This window comes from Gnatocerus cornutus, chromosome 1 (genome assembly GCF_029298725.1).
Source record: "Gnatocerus cornutus isolate USDA-ARS CGAHR chromosome 1, icGnaCorn1.1, whole genome shotgun sequence".
In the NCBI taxonomy this organism is placed as follows: Eukaryota; Metazoa; Arthropoda; class Insecta; order Coleoptera; family Tenebrionidae; genus Gnatocerus; species Gnatocerus cornutus.
In genome coordinates, this window is record NC_142233.1 from 7,421,596 (window position 1) to 7,445,436 (window position 23,841).

The 23,841-nt window shown below is 35.3% G+C and overlaps 1 protein-coding gene across 1 annotated transcript; it reads left to right on the forward strand.

The window, feature by feature from the left end:
• Nucleotides 1–6,822: 6,822 nt before the first annotated feature.
• Nucleotides 6,823–7,953, forward strand: LOC148180153 (uncharacterized). Its single transcript, XM_088050140.1, has 4 exons — nt 6,823–6,938; nt 6,986–7,435; nt 7,484–7,817; nt 7,870–7,953. Exons 1-4 carry the CDS (start codon nt 6,823–6,825, stop codon nt 7,951–7,953), a joined length of 984 nt encoding a protein of 327 aa, XP_087906266.1.
• Nucleotides 7,954–23,841: the final 15,888 nt, after the last annotated feature.

Consider the following 23,841-nt stretch of genomic DNA (forward strand, 5'->3'; position numbering starts at 1 on the left):
TTGTAATTTTATAAACACTGGCAATGGTGTTTATTTAACAAAAAAAAAAAATTCACTTACACATTGAGTAAATAGGGAAAAATTGGGGATGGTTGGTATATTGTAGAAGTATGTGAGTGACAACAAGACCGACCCGACGTATAATAGGCCTGTTCGCTCCCTATTAAAACGGGTTCCTGTCTAGCAAGCCATGGACGTGCGGATTGTGGCGTCACTTATCTGCCAATTCGAAATATTTGTCTGTCGCCGTTTTTGAAATCGTAACTCTTATTATCGCTGCTTACTATTTTGAAAGTCTTGTTAGTTAATTTGGTGTTGGTTTTATAATTATTCTGGGTGTTTTCGTTGTTAGTTTGGTCTTTTTGTTGCTAATTAGTTCGTCGTTTTTGTTGTTTGTGGGCTTGCTACATCCTCTATTTTGATTAAATTTTTTTCTAACAATGGGTAGACGTTGTGTTTTGTGCCGTAGCAATGAGCAACCCCAAGATGCTAGTGTCAGAAGAGAGTGGTTAGATTTCTTCAAAAATAATTATAATAAGTACTGTATATAAATTAATGTACACTTTTGTATTTTTTATTGACTTACAGACCCATTCAAAATTGAAGACCACACTGTAATTTGCAAGAAGCATTCCGAAGAGGGATGTTTTCGAAAAACTGCTACCGGGTTTCGTCTGATGAAGGGATCAATCCCGACCAAATGTGTAAGTTTATTTCATTTACATTGTTATTTCTGATTAATTTTTGAAAAGGTTTAAACAATAGTTAATAAACAATTTTAATATTGATCATTTTTTATTAGTGTTCTAGTCCTTCCTGTACCTCCAATCCTGCTGATCCAAGTAATTCTTGTGAATCCAATTTGTCCGCTGTGAAAACTTATGATCATCAGCCTATAGAATCGTCCTCTACTGATATTGCAGATTTGGAAGAAAAATGGAAAGCCCTTGCTTTGGAATTGAAAAAGGAAAAACGGTCTCATGCTCGGTGTGCTGCAAAACTTGTGAAAACCCAAAATAAATTGAAAAAGCATTCAAAGACCATTGACGTACTAGATCAACTTAAGAGTGATGCCGATGATGGAGACGAAAAGGCCCTATTTCTTTTGGACTTGATCCACAATTACAAGAAAAAATCGCCAAGATGGTCCGAAATGTCTGTTCGTTCGTGCACCGTGTGGAGGTACTGTTCCCCAAAGGGATACGACTATTGTCACAAACATTTGGTCAAACTACCGTCCAGAGCCACAATTGATAGGCACCTTGGTCACTTTTCCGGACAAAATGACCTAATAAAAGAACGCTTGTTTGTGGAAGTTGCAAACTTACAACACCACTCCACAAAGGATTTCCACTCCTTAACCCTACAAGTAGTCGAACTATTAACGGATTGTGGTTTTATCGTTTTAAGAATCGTGACTGATAATCATCCAGGAAATGTAGGACTTTTTAAGAATTTGGGTGGAGGAAAATTGCAAAACTGCATTAGCCACCCATTTCTTCCCATGCCTTTATTTTTGTCATTTGACTTCTGCCATGCTATTAAAAATGCTAGAAATCTCTTTCTCGACCATGACATGAATTCGTCAGCAGGTTATATCATCGTCATATTTGAAGGGCTTATATGACCTTCAAAAGGGACTGCCTGTAAAGCCCGTTAGATATTTAACCAAAAAACATTTATATCCGTCAAATTTTGAGAAAATGAATGTTCTCCGGGCCATAGTATTTTCGCCCACCATCGTAGCTGCACCTAAATTGCTAAAAGAAGAAAACTATAAAGATTTTGACAACTGTGACGAAACTATCTTATACATGGAAAATATGCATCATTTTTTTCAAGTCCACAACTTTTCAAACAGGAATCATTACATCCATGCCTTGGACAGTAGTATTGCACCCTACATTGATATCAGCGATGAACGTCTTCACTGATTAAACGTGGACTTTCAAAATTATGTGGACGATGTTCAGTCCACCTGCGCATGTACAGGGTATCACGGATTAAGCAACGAAACTGCCCATGCATTAAAATTTACAGCTCAAAGCACTTTTCTGTGTGTGAAGTTTCTTCTGAAGGATGCAGGAATATATTATGTACTACCTCGATGCTTTAGTTCAGACGCTGTAGATCGAGAGAATAAGATTTTTGGAGTGAATAATTTGTCCTTACACTCGAATATAAACTAGATTTTATCCAAAGCCTCTGTTGGTTGCAATTAAGGCATTAAAAGAATTGTCATAAGTGACAGCAGTGACAAATTTTTAGCTTTTAGAAAGCCATGCTTGCATTGTTGTCATGAAATGTGGCATCATTTTCTTTAAAGTGTTTAGAGAGTAAAAGAGTACTTTATTTGTCTAAAATGGGTGAATAAAGTACTACTTTATTAGTGCATTTTGGATAAAGGCTGATTTACATTGAATTTTTTTTGAATGAACATGAACAGACCGTCCAAGATTCCGTGTCCACCATAGTATCCCTAGTGCATTGATTATTTCCAGAAATTTTTTCGAATGCAAAAACGTATTATTTAGCCCGAGTGGAACACATTTTATGCTTTTTAATAAAATTTTAAATTGCAACATACGCAACTTTTTATTAATTTAAAAAAAATGTCACGTTTTGGTTCAACGTCCTTCGAAAATATTGATGAACCGGTCGAAAGTACAGTGCCAGTGAATACAAAACGCTCGAAAGTTTCCGTGTGGAGGCAGATCATGAGCTTCTGTAAAGAAAAAAATTATACCCTTCAAAATTCCGCATCAAAAGAAGAGCTTGCAATTATATTAAAAGATTGGGCATTTAATATGAAGAGAAAAGATGGAAATGACTATAATATAATTCCACTGCGAAACAATTACAGAAACTGTACTATAAGGAGTTCAATATGAAGTTTGATCCTTTTACCGACATTGAATTCAACGGCTCCAGAGCTGCACGAGACGCCAAAAGACGAAATTTGCATATGAACCCCATAGAAAGAAAGCACAGTTCTGCATCTTTAACTGCTGAAGAATTGTCAAAAATGATAGAAATATGGGATGAAAATACACCCAAAGGGCTTCAACGAAAACTGTTTCATCTTTGTGGATACGAGCTCGCTTGGCGAGGAGGAGAAGCAAGTACTTGCTGTATTCAGCAATTTTCAGAAGAAAAAGGCAAAAATGGGGTAAGAACAGGACGTGTTGAATATAATCCCGTATTCAGTAAAACTTGCCAAGGTGGTTCTAAGAAGCTAGCTGATAGCAAATGGTTGGTGGAGAATAAAAATAATCCAGATGTTTGTCCAATTCGGTAACTAGATATTCTGACAAAATGCGACACATTATAAACAACCTCTTTTAATTTTCAGATTATTAAGAAAACTCTTGGACAAAAAAACAAAATCTATTAGAAGTGATTATTATTTTGAACACCTAATCCAAGCTGGCAAAACGAAACATTTAAAGGATGGTTTTAAAACACCCCTGCGGGGAGAAACCAGATATCTTCATGGCTGAATATGCAATCAAAATTGGTATCGACACAAAAAAAAATAAAATTACGAAAGTTGGCAAAGCGCGGAATTGAAGAACAAGAGCTCATTAAAATTACTGGACATATCTGTCCATATTTGCAAATGGATACGGAACACCACCAAAACATTATTAATTCAATGAGACAACAGCAGTGAATTTGCATTATCATCAGATAGTTCTTCCAAAAATGTTATTACCTACAACAATTGTGTGTTCAATTTCAACAGTAATTCCTCTGGTCAATGTAATTTTGTAATTTGAGATTTTTAATAAATCCATGATTCTGATTGGCTGAAAAAATTTACGCTTATTAATTTCATGTTGGGTTAGCACGATGCAAATAATTTCCAGGAAAATTTCTATATTGCCATAGAGACTTTCGGAATTCTGTTTTTCTATTGGCTAATATTTAGTCTCGTACGATTTTCTGTAGTAAACGCTAAAATTCGAGGAAATTTTATTAAATTTTGGCTAAAAGCTACTACTATCAACATTTCTTTCCGTTACATCCAATATTTTTTATAATATTAGGTACATAATATACATATTTAAGTTAAAAAAAACTAAGGTGTATTGAAACTAATGGACGGTAGTGTAAATGTTAACCACAATTAAAATTTCAGGTTGTCTGCAAACTGCCATAATTAAAGCTCAGAATTATATGCAGAAAACTATGCGCATATACAGGGTTTTTCATGAGAAATATAATGAGCCTGCAAGATTCGAAACCGCAATCCACAATATAAATATTTTCATAGTTAACGTGGATAATAAATGTGATCGTATTCTATTCTAAAACAGTTAACTGTTTGTTGACGTAGTTGATAGACGTTTATTTTATGATAGGTTAATGAAGCAAAGTTTTCGAAGTCAAAATGTTTAATGTTTATTGGTGAACTTCAACTAACTCAATGCAGCAAATGTTCGAAATGGCGATCACCGTTTCATTCACAAGCTTGAATTGCCTGAGTTGATTACTGCATACGCGTTTCTGATTTTCTGTTCCAAGTGTTCGACACTCGATACACTTGCTCCTTTACCACTTTCCAGAGACAAAAATCAAGTGGAGTAAGATCGGGGGTCCTTGGTGGCCAAGCATTTACAGCACCTCTACCAATTGTGCTTTGACCACGGTCTCCTAGATATGAACTTATTCTTTCAGACTAAGCGGCTTCTCGTATGGACGAAATTTTTGTGTTTGACATAAGACATTTAAATCTGTGTAAACTAGGGGTATCTAGCCGCAAAATTTTGTACTATTCAAAACATTAAAATTAAATCTGAGATGCTATGACTGACATTTTATAATAAAACCTTCTTGAATTTTTGGTTTGTCATTGAATTTGTTGATTATTTTGTAAAAACTTGGTATTACAAAAAAAATGTTGTGTTATAAATTGCGAGTCACAATATTTGCAAAAAATTTCGTTTCACAGACGAGAGCTTGTGTCTAAAGTGGAAAGACTATGCTGACAATTTGAGTGATTCTTTAATTTCCACAATTATCTACTAATTTTTGGTAGACATCAAAAAGTTGTCGGATTACACCGTGGTTGCTGGTCATGGGAGCTGTGCCGTCTTTATTTGTATGATATAACTTTGCTATTTTATTATTTTAAAAATGCATTTTGGTAAATTTTAGCTTGGAGTAAATAATAGTTCGACTAATTTTGAAGCACAGAGTTTAAGTACAACCGCAACTTGTAATTCAAGACTCAAACATCTTTAACGAGTAATCAAATCAAACAGCTAATTTACACGAATCGTTGCTTGGAGCAAAAATTAAAACGCCTGCAGCCGAAATAGAATAAAATTAAGCAACAACTTTAAACAAATAAAGAAAAAAACAATCAAGCGGGGTGCAAAAATTTGGAGCAAATAAAGGACGCCGCAAATATGAATCCAAGGGCCGCTTTTACCTTAGATCAATTGAACAACTACCAAAAAAAGAAGCCAAAATGGTCAGAGACCACCATCAGACACTGTATTACGTGGAGATTTTGCTCCCCAAAGGGATATGAGTTCCTTGGAAACAACGTAATGAAATTATCATGCAATACCCCACTAAAAAAGTACTTCGGATGTGAAAATGAAAACTTAATAAGAAACAGATTAACATCCGAAATACAATGCTTGAACATGTCAGAGCGAGTGTGCTCACTAATTTTGGACGATGTGGAAGTACGAGAAACTGTAAGATATTCAAAAACAGACGACTGCATTTATGGCTTAGAGACTGTGCCGTAAATCGAAAAGGATTGTATCACATCTAAACCCTTTATGCCAATCAACTGCTCTGTTTTGTGATCCATAGCTTATCCACGAAATATGTCATCCCAGCAAGCTATTCCTTCCACAGGCAGCTAAACAGTAAATGTTTGTATCGGATGACTTTAGAAGTTTTAAAACTACTGGCTGAATGTGGGTTTAAAGTGATAAGAATCGTTGACGACAATCATAAAAGTCATGTGGCGTTGTTTAAACATTTTGGAAACGGTCGTCTTCAAAACCGTGTTGCGCACCCCTTCAATCCCGACTTAGAGCTGTTTATCAGTTTCGACGACTGCCATCCCATAAAAAATGCTAGAAACCAATTCCTCGATGGTTACAGAGGAAGGACTAATTTCGTCCAATTATTTGAAAGAATTGGCAGATATGCAACAAAATTTAATAATCAAACCATCATTCGACAAATAAAAGTGAAACGGCAAAAATTTGACAAAATAAATTCTGCTACAAATTGATGGAGAAAATTTTTACTATTTCCAAATGCATTATCAGATCATTAAGAACCGATAGGTTATGCAATAAATATAAGTACTCTAAAGTACTTATGTATCCAAAGATCAAACTGTATGAATAATCCTAGATTACAAAAAGTTACTTCATTTTTAAAGTACGTAATTTTAAAATTTTGTGTTGATATTACGCTTCACTACAGAACACGGACCTGGGTAAGACCAGCAGCATATTATTTATGACAGGGTAATTCTTGCTCCATTGTTGGCATACTTAACTGCGACACAATGGGACCCTACCATAAAAACCAATTTCTATCTGCAAAACTTTACATACATGTTTGAAAATCCATTCTTTTCGTGTGAAGCACATTGTAAAATAATTTGTAAGAAAATATTAGATAAATGTAGGAAATAAAACAGTGTGCTGTGTACTCTTGCTATCTGACACCTCAAGCTACAACAAAAGATATAGAAAAATACCTAGCGGCGCTTGGAAACTCTATCAGAGCTCATTATGGCAGACGAGTTGTAGTCGGTGGTGACTTCAATGCAAAGGCGAACGCATGAGGTCCCCTGTGGAAGATTCTAAAGGAGCTATACTCATGGAATGGGCCGCAGAACATGATCTGCATGTTTTGAATGTAGGAGCTGAACACACTTTTAGCAGAATAGACTCCTAGTCTTATATTGACGTCACCTTGTGCTCTGCTGGAATGCGAGATACAGTTTCTGGCTGGAAGAAAACTTTAGCGACCACCGAAATATCCACTTTGAAATTCGGCACACAGCAATATCAGTAGTAAGTAAGACACATAGCAGCAGGAAGCTAGGGTGGCATTACGACTCCGAGAGGGCCGAATCCTTTGTAGTGAAACTCAAACAAGAAATCAGCAAAAAGCAACAAGCTAGTGGGGACAATAATCTAGACCGCGCAATAACGCAGACGTGTAAGGCAATTTCCCGCCGAAAAGGCTTCAGAGCTGGAAGGAAAGCAGTGTTTTGGTGGTGTACGGAGAACCAAGAAGCACGAGATATATGTGTTAAAGCTAGAAGGAAGATAACAAGGCACCGTGCAAGACCTGTAGGTGATCCAAATATCTTAGAGGAAGAATGGGAATTATATAAGAGTAAACGAAAGATACTCAAAAAGCAAATAGCAGCAGCAAAGAAAAAAGCGTAGAGCAAATTATGTGCAAAAGTAGACCAAGATCTGTGGGGTATTAGCTACAAAATTGTCACTAATAAGCTAGGAGTGCATGCAGCTAACACACTAACAGAAGAAGAACAATATGAGGTGGTAAAAAAAATGTTTCAGAGGCAGCCCCTAATAGAATGGGCAAAAACCACAATTTCCGATAACGACATACCAGAAGTCACCACGGAAGAGATTAGGAGAGCCGGATCAAAATTAAAAACTTCCAGAGCACTAGGCCCAGATGGGATTAATGCAGAAATAATAAAACTTATTGCAGAAAGGGAACCGGAAATCTTGCGGGCTCCGCTAGAAAAATTGGTCAAGAAAGAAGAGTTTCCAAAACAATGGAAAATTGGAAAGCTAGTACTAATAGCTCTAGAAACAAAGACATACCGACCCCTATGCCTTCTAATAGTCTGGGAAAACTAATGGAACCGATTATTGGTCATCGACTAAACGAAGAAATGGAAAGAAATTCTGGGCTATCAGAATACTGTAATGGTACGACTTTGCGATCGCGAACGGAATTTTTTCGGACATAATTTTGTTCAAACTGTACATTTTGTCACCACGACAAGTGTAGCAGCTAACACGTGTTTCCCATCTGGAGACGATGTCCGAACCTTTTTGTTTTGGCCTGCATTCCTCTTGTCCCTTCCGGGAGCAGGTAGAACTGGAAGACGCTCTTTGCGTCCAGCCAGATGTGGTAACTTTCCATTCAATCGCGCTTCGATGACGCGATAATTGAAATGAGTAAATTAAATGATTTAAGTTTTCAAAGACATGTAAAGCAATTGGAGTCGTAGAAGAACTACTTGCATGTAGAGCATAGCATGACCTTCTCTTTTTTCGGATTGGCGATTAATTAATTAAATTAATTATTTCATCGTTTATTCTAGTAGTTCTAATAGTGCTTGCATTGAAACCAGTAGGAACAGCATGGAAACAAAGAGTACTAAGCGTGACATAAATTGCATCAGCGTAGTGCGATTACTAATTAATTAATTAGTAATTAATTCTCGTCGAGTGCTTCGAAAGCTCCATTGCTGTAGGATGTATTTTTTTTTCAGGTTCGCGACAAATTGTTTCGCTTGGTACGACCGTACCTCAATTGATGTCACAAATTCATTGTAATTAATTTAATTAGATAAGCAGGGAGATCTGAGTTGAAATGTTAATTCAAAACCACAGATTGATCGTGTTGCCATTGTGGTACTCGGAGAAGATCTAATTAAGTTTAACCTTTTTTTTTTTGTAATTTTTGAGCATTGGTCGATCATCGTCAATCAATCAAAAATCAATCGAACAATTTGAAAGAGACACCAACAAAACATAAGTAAATTCCGGAGAACTTGAACAGCCAATAGGGAACAGCGTCCCCTTTGGAAGGGTAGTGCTGATTGGTCGAGAGATAGCGTCGGGTACGACCGAGCTTTTAAAAGGGCTGCAACTGCAAATTTGGAGAATTCGGTTTTTCTATTTCGGGTCATAGGATTCTGACTCGGGTTCCTTATTCGAGTCATTCGATTGGTAATTGTGAAGTGTTTGTGCAATTTGCCACGTAAGTTTGATCACACTTCCTTACTTTGATTTTTGTTTGTAAATGTATCGCGAGGATGAGATTTAACCTGTTTTGGGGTCTCCCATTTAAAGCGATGACGAAATGAAACAATCAGTTAGGGTGAAGCCAACGCGAATATAATTCGTTAGATAGGGTGAAGCCTTCGAAACAATAAGCCAATAGATTTGCTAAAACCTCGAAGCGATCATAAACCTTAGTTAGGGTGAAGCCTTCGGGAAAGTTAAATAAATTAGCTAGGGTGAAGCCTACGCGAAAGATTGAGTCAATTAGGGTGAAGCCTTCGGGAAATTCATTAGCTAGGAGAACCATGCATTATCTTACGAGTACCGCCAGCTCGAGATAATGACGCCACGAATATTCGGCGCCATTTTGTACTTGCAGTGTGATGTTCTAATTCTCGTTAATTAATTCATAGATTAATTAACACAATCATTTTAATTTCACAATTTTCGTGCAGTCGTCAGAACTATGAGTTCTGTTTTTTTTTTTTGATTCAACAATCAAAATTTATTCCGAGACTAATTTTTCTTGTCTCATTTTCATTGATTTCCTCCATTTTATGCTCCTTCTGAGTGCGAGGCGATCAATAATAAATGATCAGATTCTTTTCTAGCGTCCACAACAATTTCGATTCTAGTTTTTTCTCTAACAATGCATCTGACGCTACGAATATTTTGATTTGTCAAACAATCGTACGCTAAGGCGTTTGACTTGAGCTTGCTCGTCAAATTTACTCGATTCTATTGACTTCTGACCAACTACAATAGAGAGAATTAATCGATTACCATGTAATTCCAATCAAAGACAATTTTTCCTAGAACTTGTCGCCAAGGTGCAATTCTAGATGCATTAATTGAGACCGGACTAATCAGCGCTGCTTAGCAAGTCCGATCGTCTCCATGTTAAAACGCATTCATAGTCAAAATATTTGACTGCAACGTTATTTTGTGCATTTTGATCCTGAATCAAACAACACCTAAACCTAATGGCACTAAAAGGTTTTGCACAGTTGTGAGCGTACAGGTCCGAGCCTCTGATTGCCGCCTTACGTATCTTCTGGCCAACCGTTTACCCTTTAGCCGCCTCTGATTGCCGCCACTGGCCGCCTCAGACTGCCGCTACTGGCCGCCGCTTATTGCCGCCGCCACACCGTGTCGCTTTGCCAGGCGAAAAACTGAACATCCCAATAATCAGTACCTTAATGTTACGCGAAAGCTGTAACTCCTTTGCACATCCACAAAATGCGAAACTTTCCAAAACTCTATTGTAGTACAATTTCAAATTTATTCAATTTGATTCTAATTAATAATCAATTTCAAGTGTCTTTCTGACACGGCAATTTTCCACGACTGTACACGTGATTAATTCAATTTAATCTAATTTTGACTTTCGAAGTCCGATTCTGTTTGTGTCTCTTGCAAATCCATTTGCAGATTTAATTCCATTCGAGACCAAACCAAATTCTATTTTTTTTTTCTCAAAGTTTTAATTTAACTTCATATACTTTGAGGATTGAACATTGCAAGTCACACGATGCTCTGATATTCCAGAGAAGGCGATTGCGACTGAAAACACACGCAGAACGAGAAAAAAAAAGGCTAAATGAGCAATAATCCAAAAACTCTTAAGTTCCGATCAGATCAAATTTTCTTAGAATTGCGACAGAGTGGTGTCTCCGACAAAGCGTTCGATTTGAAACAGTTCAAATAATTGACGGCCAAAACTCAAATCATTTTGATTTGATTTTGTTAATAAACAATAAGTGAAAGAATTTCTTTGTGTTTCATTCGTCTTGTAAACTGCGGCCTCACTGAATTTGGGGTTACACAACATAAATGATTTAGAATTTGATTCTAAATATTTCTTTTCTTTCTTTCTGAGCAAAAACACAACGTACATTTGGGTCCATTTCACCAACACCATTTCAACCAACATTTAAACCAACAAGTTAAGGCATCATTCCAATCACTTTTGGAAATCGTCAAAATCTTTCAAGAAGGGCATATTCAATTCTTTTCAATACCAATACGATTTTCGACAGGGAAAATCAACGGTAGGCGCAATCCACACTGTTACTAAGATTGCAACTGAAATCAATAGGACAAGGGGCAAAACATTTGCAGTGCTAATAACTCTAAACGTGATGAATGCTTTTATATGGCCTGGGAGTCTATTCTTCAATTTCGCATGGTAGATGTCGTATGCGAAATATCAGAATTCTCGTATGAGTTTCAGTCTTTGTATTTTAGAATTTCGTATGTGAAAAATGTATCTCAAAAACCATACGACACCGTGTAGGGCGTATTAGAGTATGTGACTTGCCGGGTTACAGGATAGAAAATGACAGTTTACTGTTGAAAATCACATAAAACGTTTAAATTATGGCAAACGATGAAGAAATGTTTTTTCTCGTTGACAATTTTTTAGCAGAACGACCACGACAACAATTTTATAAAAGGCCAAATCCTTTTGTAACTTTAAGTGAAAACATATTTATTAAACACTTTCGTTTAACCAAAAATCTAATCGAATATGTTGTGAATATTGTGGAGCCGCATATTCGTCCTCATTCTCGTAGTTCTACAATTGATATACGTACCAAGGTAAGTGGTTTTCTCAGGTATTCTCAGTTTCTATATAAATTATTTTCGGTGTTGATAGCTTTAATTTTTTTTTGGTTCTGGAAGTTCCAACTGTCGGTTGGAAGCAATATTTTTATGGGTGTCTCACAAGCATCAGCGTCGCATGCGATAGCTGAAGTTACAAACGCATTAAACCATCCAGACATTTTTCAGGAGTGGGTTAGATTTCCAAGAAATTTAGATGAGCTAACCAACATTCGAAAAGAGTGAATTTTTTAATTTATTTATTTTATAGCAACAATATTTTTTCAGATTTTACAGAAAATTTAATTTTCCAGGAATAATTGGGTGCCTAGATTGTACTCATGTTGCCATCTTTTCTCCTAAGAAAAACGATGAACTTTATCCAGAAAACATTTATATTAATAGAAAAAACTCATCATTCCTTAAATCATTCCTTAAATGTGCAACTAGTAGGTAATTGTTTTAGATGAATTTCAATTTTCTAAAAAAAAATATTTAAGATATGCGATTCCTCTTTAAAAATTCTTAACGTTAACGCGTTGTTTCCTGGTAGTACTAATGATGCTTATATATGGAGAAATAGTGCAGTTGAAAGAATTGTGAGAGATTTGTATTACAGAGGAAACAAAGGATTCTTTTTCTTAAGTGAAGTTTTCGTTTCAAGCCATTTTTAAAAATATAATTTCTTTTGAATATAATGTTGCAGGCGATTCTGTGTATCTACTGAGACCATGGTTAATTACACCTGTTGCTGATGCTCTACCTGGGACACCTCAAGACCGTTTTAATCTTCACCATCGAAGAAACAGAAGCACCATTGAACAGTGCAATGGAGTCTTGAAAATGCGATTTCGGTGTTTATGAAAACCTGATATCGATGAAATTAACCAAGATTTGGATTTCGGCATGATCGCACCTGGACAACAACAAGAACAATATGTGGGTGCTAACAATCATCCGGTATTAATTGCAGATGAAATAATGAGAAACAGAATTATAAAAAATTATTTTTAATGTTTAAAAATACGTATCTACTAATGAACAGATGATTTTATTATCAAAACTATTTAACAGCTGCACATTTCAAAATCGAAATTAGAGCGACGCACGATGGAACAAGAGCATTGATTTTCCTTAACTCTTTCAACTAACGTTCTTAAAATGTCATTTTGTTCAAATTTTTTGTTTCTTGTTTTTTATGTTGAGTAATTGTTGTAATTAGAAATAAATAACATTTTTTAATTTTTAACTGATTTTCTACCATTACAGTGAATTACTTTATTTATACATATCCAATTTTGTCAAGTACTATAATAAAAAAACTGTACGTGATGAGAAAATTTAGTTGTCATATCTGATCTCTATTAACATTATTTAGTTAATGTCAGAGACCAAAAATTTCAAAATGTCGGCTAGTGATTATTTGTGATCATTCCTTAGCTTTAATAGGAGCAATTTCTTGGGCTTTTAACAATATGATGTTGGCGCAATATAAAAGAAACTTGCTTCAAATTGCTTCAGGGTGATTCGAAAAACTTATCTGTTCGTAGATTATGCACATTTGATAAAACTTATAACTAGGTGGAACAGTTTCAAACAAAAACCTCGAAGATTGAAGGAGTTTGATGTGCACGTTTTGTCTCATCTTATTCAATGTCAAAGTCTAGAAGAAGCTAAAAAAATAATTGAGTCTTTATTTGTAATCAGCAATAGTGGATTTGTTGATTTCATGAAGGTGAACCTTTAGCTGCTGAGACAAAAAAGCTATTCTTAAAAAGATTAATTTCTGCGACCAACAAAGTTGAAATAGGCGAGAACGATTGTGATGCAACAGATGGTTATTTAGCTAGTCAAAATAATGATTTGAAATTTATTGAAACTGCAACTCACTCATGGATAAAAGCAATAAAAACTAGAAGCATTACTCAATGTTTGGAAAGAAATGACGATAATTTTCATTATTGTCCTGAGTTTTCAAGACATTTAGAAAGATTTGTACAAAAATACGTCATGTGGTCTGCAGTTCTAAATCCAATTTTTGGTTACGGAAGACCAACGGAAACATCGTCAATTCTTCAAAGTTATTTTACGACGCTGCATAGCATATGCAAACCTTTGTGTGTTGACAAGTGTTGATAAGTTTGTCATGGCTCATGTCGAATCAATTATAGTTATTAACGACATAAGGCCGATATTAAGCATTTAACAGGCAAGGAGATGTTTGTAAAGCCAAGGCGTCAGCCGCGGCGTATAAAATCTCCGCGCCTGTTAAATGCAATATCGGCCGAATGTTGTTCAACGTTTTTCGTAATAGGTGTCCTAAGAAAAACATTTTAAAAGTGAAATTTTTGACAACGTAAATCAGCGGTAAATAAAAATTCATTAAATCAAGTCATTACGTCCGGACTTCATGGTAACAGAATTTGTTATTTTCAAACAACGTGCCAATTTTCATCAAAAAAGTTTTCTGTGGCATAAAAATGCAAAGAAATTGATCTACGGTAAACATTCCTGACGAAATTCTTGCACAAGCTTTAACAGCAAGTCAAGCTTTGTTACCAGCGAAGATACCAAAAGGAATATGAAGATTTTGTCTCATGGCGGAAAAGCAAGAAAGTAGAGGGGACAAACGAAGAAGTTGTATTTACGTATTACTCAAATGTGTCTACTAAATTTTCTCCAAACAGTTTGTGGTCAAAATTCTCGATGCTCAAAACTTGTTTGAAAGTAAACGAAAATCTTGATATTTCCGGGTAAGGATCAAAGTGAAAACATACGCATCACTATTTTTAGTGTTTTTGTCTAGGTATGGAAGTTATTTACCTTGCTCAAAAGAAACTCTGAAGGCTACAAACCAAAAAAAGCTGCAGTTTTGGATGCAGAGCAAGTAACTAAATTTCTACTGGAAGCTCCAGACAAAGTGTTTCTACTAGAAAAAGTTAGAATTAGAAATTGTGCAAGAAATAGTTCAATTATTTAGGTTTCTATGTAATTTAATTTCCAATAAAATTTGATATTTTGGTGTTTTTGACACTATTTAACAGGTCCTTGGCCTGATAAATGAATTTAACGGCCGTGGCTGTTAAAGCTAACTTAACAAGATAGAAAACAGTACTGATAAATCGATTTAACATACACCTATTACGAAAAAGAATGAATCGTCGTGTCCAAATCAGAAGACTTAGAAAGTGATCGCATTTCAGTTGGTAAGTACTTTTATAAGCCACAAATATAAATTATTTTTGTTCACATTTATTACCATTAGGGCGTTATTAAAATGTACGCACAAAATTTTTACTTGATTTTCCGGATAACGATTAATTGAAATGCAAGAATGTTTATTAATGTTTTAAATCCAATTGAATACTATTCCGAATTGGAATTTAAAAAAAGATATCGTTTTTCTAAACATGTTTTAGTGCACGGCATTTTGCCATTGGTTCAAGACAACTTGAGCAAAAATAATAATCGTGGATTGCTAATTTCACCAAATCGACAAGTTTTATTAACTTTGAGATTCTTTGCAACGGGATGTTTTTAAGCAAGTTAAACTCCTTCTAGAAATATTTGAAAAAACAGTGGTTGATAACTTTTTTGCACGATAGAACAATTTTGCTTAGTTACCGCGCTTGCTGTTAGAAGAGTAAGTTAAGTTTACTGGTTACTAAGATAAACAAAACGGTAAGTACAAAATTTACTTACCGTTCTAGAACGGTAAGTAAAAATTTAGAAATAGTCATTTAAAAAAAAAGGATTTATATACATTCTCATACCGAAATTTTGAGTTTTCAGGAATTATTGAAGAACAATTAATGTCAATTATTTGAAACATTTTTAGTTTTATAAAAATAATCGAAATTTGTCTATCGTACAAAAAATATTATAAGCATCACGAACGATAAGGACTATACCGATCTCTGCGCTCCTCTTCCAAACAATTGTCTTCGATCGGTAAAGTGTCCTTACCGTTCTTAATACTTAATATACTATATTAGTGATCAATTTTAGTTTTTAGTCAACATCAAATATCCTACAGTCAATTTTAATCCCCATTAAGGTAGCTACCATGCACATTCACCAAGTTTACCCTTTATGTAACGCAGTGCAGAATTTTGGAATATTCATGGTTAAGAAATTTATTTCCCATTGCGAGAACAATAGAAGTGATAAACTCTAATTTCAAATATTTCTATAAATACTGAGGTATGTTTTAACAGAATAACTAATTTTATAAATATTATCTTTAAAGACTGTTGCTGGAGATTTTTTCGGCGTATCCCAATCGTCGGATTCCAGAACCATTTTTCAAATGACTGTTTTATTTGCAAGTTTCATGCATAGACACATTCACATTCCCATAAATAACGAAGCACAAATAGAGAATAGACGTCTTTTTAGACTTCTTGGAGCAGAGCCATTGACTTTACGCACATTAGATTAGTCAACACGATTTTTTAGAGATTCCCTAAAGTTTATAGAAATAGAAAAGGCTATTTTTCATTAAATGTGCAATGTTGTAGGACCAAAAATGGAATTTTTGGACACCGTTCCAGAATGGGCTAGAAGCGAACATGACAGTCGAATTTTTATAAGATCACGTATATACATGAAATATAATACGCGAATTTAACAGGGAACTGTCGACAATAGACACCCATGTTTACCATTTTTGTTAACGCCTGTTAACAATCCTCAAGATCAGGCAGCAGCACGGTATAATATAGTATTGGAGGTGAAATTGGTGGTGCTCCTAGACAAGTTCGTACTGTCGAAAACGAGGAAAATATACTTCGTACGTTTGAAAAAGAGCAGGATACAAAAAGTATACGAGGAGTTGCACAGGAACTAGAAATTTCCCGAAGTTCAGTTCACCGAGTCATGGAAAATGATCGGCGACATCCATTTCATATTACGAGAGTGCAACATCTACAACCAGGAGATTATAAGCCTCGAGAGTAGAGTTCTGCCAGTGGTTGTTGAACCAAGGAAAAACTTAACCCCAATTTCGCATCCAAAATTTTGTTTTTGAATGAGTCACATTTTGTAAGAGAAGGATGTTTTAATGCCCATAATTTGCATGCTTGGGCAAGGAAAATCCTCATCAAATATTTGAACGAGGGTTTAAAAATTGATTTTCTGTTAATTTGCGGGCAGGTGTATTAGGAGTTCGCATAGTATGTGACAAATTTTCTTCACGGATTGAAATTAAAATTTTTGTATTCGTCTTTAAGGATGGACCATTTAAATTTTCCACTCGTCTAACTGGCCAGATTTATGCAGATTTTTTTGACACAGAACTACAAAATTTAGTATAGGACGTGCCTTTGATTTTTCAGGTAAACGAGTGGTTCCAGCACGATGGAGCCCCATCTCATTTTAGTCGGGAAGTGCGTCAAATCTTATGCCAGCGGTACCCTGACCGATGGATTGGACGAGGTGGTCCACAAAATTGGCCTGCCCGTTCACCGGATTTAAGTCCTTTGGATTTATTTCTTTGGGGGCACGTCAAAAACTATGTATATCGTATGTTAGGCCAATCGAAACCAAGGAGCAGCTCAGGAATCGAATGCAAGATTCTTTTACAGCAGTTACTCCCCAGATGGTTACGAACTCTAAATTGAGCCTTTTAAGAAGAGCGCATATGTGTTTGCAAGCAATTAGTGGCCATTTCGGACATTTATTATAAATAAGAAATCATCATAAGTTTTTGTTTTGTTCGGCTTAGTATTTTCAGTTTAACATTGTTTTGTTTGAGGAATTTATCGTTTGTATAATTGTTTCTTTAATTTGTTACTTTTTAGCACCACCAATTTGTTGTTTTATTTTCTTGGCATTCGATAATCACTTAACATGATGCGTAAATACCATTAGTCCGAGATCCCATAACAAAAATCTGAGTCATAACCTAATTCGATCAAACAAACTTTTTTGAAGATTTTATGATGAGTAGATTCAAGATCTTTGGTGTGCCTAGTCGCAGCTTGGCCGAAGTACTTCTTGAGGATGGTAATTAACACTAGAATATGTAGTACCATGCTGAAACTATTGTCAAATAAAAGATCAGAAACTGTAATGTCATAAAAGTTTTGTGTGCCTCAACATTTCCTGGCAGAAGTACCCCGCAGACTGCTTTAAAGCATGTGTGACCTTGAGAGCTTTCCAGGTGTTTTTCACGCGATCATGACAGTAAACGGCAGAGCAAACCAAACTTTTCTAACACAGTTCCCGATCTTTCATTTGATACTATTGAGATAGCCCTTTGAATGAGTTGTTTAGTTAAGAAAAGTTAACATTGTTAGTTATAAAAAGTTCTCAATAAAAGCATCATTGTTCTGTACTTATTTTTATCTGAAAGAAGAAAATGCAACTGATTATAGGCCCAGAAAACGAAAGATGGAGAGAGAGTACCATTGTTTGAGGGAAATAATTTCAACAATTGGAAGTTCATGGAAATTTATCTGGAAGAACTGGATCTTTCCGAATTAATTTTGAGGCCGTATAGAAAAAACGTGATTCTTCAAGGAAGTGAAGCAGACAATGTTAAAAAACAGAAAGAAAATAAGTTGGAGGAATGGGCAAAAAAAGACAAGAAATGCAAGTCAAAAATAGTGCAGTGTGTTGCGGATAGTCATCTAGAATACCTTAAAGATGCTGAAACAGCTTTTGGAATGTGAGAAAAAGTGTGTAAAACATTTGAGAAGAGAAGTTTAGCATCACAGTTACTCATCAGAAAATATTTGCTCTCAAAGAGATTTAACTCAGGAACACAATCCTTAGACGAGTACTTCTTGAAATTCGATAAAACAGTTATTGAACTACGTTCGACAGGTGCAAAATTAGAAGAGAATGATTTAGTTTGCCATCTTCTGTTAACAATGCCTGCAGAATATGATAAATAATATAATAATATAATAATATAATAAATAAATTCTGTCATACGGTTCTTTTAGACACGTGCCGTCTTTATGAAAAATTTATAGACCAATTTAGAACAGGAAATAAGTAAAAAAAAATTGACTAAGAAAAACAAGAAATCCTACCTTTTTCGTGTTGATAAAAGTTTACCAGTCCATGAATGAAATTAAAAAAGGGCTTCGAAGTGACTACCGTTTGTTTCACAACCACACTGCACGTCTTAAAAATCATTCCATGTGAAGCCTTTGAGGCCAAGCAGCATTTTAGCTAGCCTCTCCGTAAAATTCAACACCATGTCGGTAAACTCGACGTTTGAAAAATTAACCATTTTTTGAGATTCAAACTTTTTCACTTTCCGTAAAACAATGATCTGTTTCTGAAACCGGCAAAATTACAACTATAGTTATTTGTTTCACTAAGCTAGAAAATGGTCTTTCGGAAATGTAAAGAAAGTGTTCAATTTCCGAGCATTTCCAAAACATTTTCTAGCCGTTTCAAACACGAAATTTTCTGCGCCGACAATTATTAATAGTTATTTATTTTGACTTTTGGTTTGAATTTGAAACGTCATTCCCTCATTTAGGAGAATTTCATTAGCTGGGAAATGGGTTGGTAGCTGCCCATTCAAATCAAACGATTGCAGATTAATTTAAATTCAAATGTGTTTCAGCAAATTGTTGTGGTATCTTTACTTAATTAGTTTACTAGGTCATTGGCCCCCAAATCGGCACACAAGTTGACACAATTGACATTTATGCTGCGATGCCAACTTGCAAGATAAAATCAACTATTCGACATGTCACGTTTGTCTGCCTAGACATTCAAAAGGTGATTTTCGAGCCGCAAATGAGTATCACAAATCTCATGAAAAATGCCAGAGGCGCACAATAGTTATTTGTTTCACTAGGCTAGAAAATGATCTTTTGGAAATGCAAGGAAAGTATTGAAATCCGAGCATTTCCAAAACATTTTCTAGCCGTTTCAAACACGAAATTTTATGCGCCGACAATTACTAATAATTATTTATTTTGACTTTTGGTTAGAATTTAAAACGTCATTCAGTCATTTAGGGGAATTTCATCAGCTGGAAAATAGATTGGTAACACTACGGTTCAAATCGAACAATTGAAGATCAATTCAAATTAAATTGTCAAAATTTCGTGTTACTGTAAAGTTTTCCTATAACTTTAATTTGCCTGTTAACAAATGGATCTGCCGGCGCACATTTAAGAAGCAGCACAGAACGCTGTAAATAGCTTATTGCCAGAAAAATCCTCTCAAAAATACTGGCGCGAGTACGATATTTTTATAAAATGGTGCGAAGACAACTGTGTTGAAGACTGCTCTGAAGTGTTATTGGCTTATTTTCAAGAAAAAGCCAAAAACTTAAAGTATTTCACATTGTGGTCAGTTTTTTCAATGTTAAAGGCTACACTGAACATAAAAAAATGTCAATATGGAAACATATACAAAATTAATTACATTTTTAAAACGTCGGAAAGATAGATACGTGGCCAAAATGTCCAAAATATTAGAATTTGGAGACATCACAACATTTTTAAATGAAGCCCTAGACGAAAACTATTTAATGATGAAAGTAAGTAGTACACTGAGTTCATTTTTTAAGTCATTAATATCTGCACCTATTCTTTTAGGCTACGGTAATAATTGCCATGTCCGCGGCATGTCGAGGTGATGAATTAGCACAAATGAAAATTGACCATGTGTAAGATAAAGGGGATGTTATCATTATCAAAATTCCCGACACGAAAACAAAAGTCCCACGGACATCTTGCGTCACCCACCCCCAATTGGATTGAAACCATTCGGAAATACATAGCCATAAGGCCCGAAGGACCTTCAAGATTTTTCTTGAAATATTTGAAAAACAAATGCTCCAGACAGCCAGTCGGAATCCATTCATTTGGCAAAATACCGTCAAAAATTGCCACGTTTTTGAACTTGAATAATCCACAAGATTACACAAGGCACTGTTTTCGAAGAAGCAGTGCCACTGCTTTAGCGGGGAATGGTGGAGACCTATTGACATTAAAAAAGCATGGTGGGTGGAAAAGTAACACGGTTGCTGAAGGTTACATTGAAGACACCCTAACTTCCAAAATTGCAATTGCCAATAAATTAACAGGTAACCATCCAGTAGCTTCCACAAGCTCTACTTTATCTGAAGAACTATCAGTATTAATAAACCAAGAGTCATTAGAAGAATTTCAGCATACAGAACCCTCTTCACTCTCTTCTAACACTCATAATATTAAGCTAAAAATGGGTGATGCAAACCAATCAAATATTAGTATCACAGATTGTAAAAACTGCACTATTAATTTTAATTTTCACAAATAATTTAGTTCGCGTCATTATAAGTTCCTTAAGTATTGTTTATTATTATTGTTGCTTTAATCAATTACACTTTTCATTATGTTAATAAAAGAATTTGCATCGAGATCTATTTTATGCTTTCATCTTCCCTCCATAACCTAAAAAATCCACAAGCTAATTTTTGATTTCACCTGTCCACTTACCAAAAGAGATGACAATTTTTATGCTGTTTGTACAATGTTTACTACAAAACCTTAATCTTTTTAACTTTCAAACATTTTATTGGCTTTTTTCTTGATCACGATGGTGCAGCAATTTATTAAATTATTTTCGAAGGTCATTAACAACGGCACACAGAATATCTTTCACGCATTGACATTGACACCACTGACGTTTATATAGTGATGCCAACTAGCAAAATGAAACCAACTATTTCAAATGTCACGTTTGACTGCCTAGACATTCAAAAGGTGATTTTCTTGCCGCAAATAAGTATCACAAATGCCATGAGAAATGACGGAGGCGCACAAAAATTATTCATGAAATCAAGTGATTAAATCGACAAAAAACGTTATGAGTTCTTTTTTACGCGGCTGCGGCTTGCCGACCATTCGTCATTTATTTTGAACTCCGCATGTCAAGGTCATAATTTGTGAGAATTGTGGAGCTCTGCGGCAAATTTGAGAAGATTTATGCATTGGATTGAACCTATGTAAACGAGTACTTGAACACCTAAAGACCCGTTCGTGATTCAATTCAATACAAAAATCCTCTCAAAGCCAAATTTGCAAATTGTTCAAATTTGGATGACTTTGGGTCAGTTTTTTTATTCTTGGTCAGTGGTTTCTTCAAAAAAGTTGTGATAAACCTAAGGTTATAAAAAGTGTTTTGTTTACGGGTGAACCTAAATTTATGCGTTATGACATTGTGGATTGTCCACTGGAGGGTATTTGGTCGTTTTTCGAAATAAGTTCAGGTAACTTTTTTATAATTTCGTTTCTAATTAAAATTTCAGTTTGGTCAACAACAAAGCGAGTTGGAAAAAGTCACCTTACGAACCAATTGAGATAAAGATTCGCCTTTTTGAGAGCCCCGTTTATTTTAAGCAAATTAATTTTTCGACATACTCAATTGAATTTGAAATGTGTCCTACCTTTAAAACCTATAGGTAAGCGAAAGCCAAACACATCCGATAACAGCGAGCGTAAACGTTTTTGGTTCGAACCGTTAAATTCAGTCCCATAAGCTCCGAATAATGGGTAGTCCCATTCGAATTTCGATTTTTTTGCAGAATCATTATCTACAGCGGTGTCTGATATTGTGATTAAAATCTTTGCACTTTATTCGGGTTCACCCTGTATAAAAGTGAGCATAAGATGAATGAATGAAACGTAATTCTTTTTGCTCCAGAGTGGCCTTTTGAAACAAAAAAATAAATTTATTTATCTGCATACTCGTACATACGAAGAGGCTTGGTCGTTTGAAGGAAATCAAGCCCAGTCTATTGGTAAAAAAGTGGTTGTTACCAAACAAAAAAAGGAACGACTATGAAACCTCTTCGAAGTGCTATGACTCAATCCATAATTCGGACAAAAATACAATGCAAGTTTACATAACATATTTTCAAACTGAACGAGTGTTTATTTTAGAATATTAAAAAAAAATAAACCGTAAAGTAAACTTGATGTTGGTCCTTGTAACTGCGCCAATTTGAAACGCAGAGAGCCTTGAAGCCTGGACTTAAATGTTTTAAATTAACCTGCATGTTGTACAGGGTCATCATAAAAGACTGTAGTCAAGGGAAGCTATGAAACAGCTGAAATCGTCCGCCTTTTTTGAAATACGCGGACAGAATTTCACCAATACTGGGAGTTTTTGCTTGTAGTAAGTAATTTACAAGCATAAACTACCATATGTATTAATAAAAACTACACTTGCGTGCAAATGTATCGGGCCATCTTAAAAATTTCACTTCAACTGAAAAAATTTCTAAAACAAATATGTCAGTTTTAAACAAATAGGACATCATTTGAAAGCTTGTTTCCTTCCGTTTAACATGCCAAAAAAGTTTAAAGTTAATTTTATTAATAACCACATTACCATCTTTTAAAGTGAAAATGTCCAATTTTCTCACTGTTAGAAATCCAATTTCATCCTTCTTTTATGCTAAAAATGCTTAGTAAACCATTTCGTGGTAACTTCTAGTTGACGCGTTTGGCATATCAAGCAGGTGTAAGATATGGATATCCCGTACACTAAAACCACCTAATAGACATAATGTGAGGTCAATGAGATCGATGAACTGTCGTACGATCAGACGATGCAATTCAGCAATAGGAAATGCAACGTCTTGATTTGAGGGGGTTCATCGGCTCCTTGACCAATGAAGCTTTGTAAAACGAGGGCAGTTGTTAGTTGGTGTTGAAGGTGGTTGTTGGTGTCGGGGGTGTCCAGGAGGCTAGCGGCAGATCGACACGAGAATACCCCTCAAGAATGTAAGTAGGCTTAAGAGTAGAATAAACTATAAACGAAACTAAGCGTCTGAATATATACCCCACACCCTGATCTTACATGGTGGAGGCGCCGGACTCTTCTGCAAACATTTTGTAATGGCAGACAATCACACTGTATTAGCTTTCAAATCCAATCTCTATTCTTCTTCAATAATTACTAACTTTGCTGCATGTCAAAGAAACTGGAATTTGAAATCTCCAAGAGAGAAAGAATTGCTTCTCCTATCCATCACATCAAATATCCTCCTATGTAACCTTGAGCCATTGGAAGAAATTAAAACACTAGTTGGAAAGCGAAAGAACACTTTTGACAAATCTGTAGAAATCGCACATTCTTCTAAAAAACAAAAAGGAGAATTACACACCCAAGATGAACAAGAACCTGGGGTTTCTACCAGCATGGAGACACATGCTTCAACAACAGCCGCTTCATC

What these genes read in the sequence shown, in the direction of transcription:
- LOC148180153 (XM_088050140.1), top strand. Translation starts at nt 6,823, where the DNA reads ATGAGGTCCCCTGTGGAAGATTCTAAAGGAGCTATACTCATGGAATGG. An exon ending in TTTAGCAGAATAGACTCCTA is followed by an intron (nt 6,939 to 6,985) that starts GTCTTATATTGA and finishes TGCGAGATACAG; the next exon opens with TTTCTGGCTGGAAGAAAACT. An exon ending in AATGGAAAATTGGAAAGCTA is followed by an intron (nt 7,818 to 7,869) that starts GTACTAATAGCT and finishes GCCTTCTAATAG; the next exon opens with TCTGGGAAAACTAATGGAAC.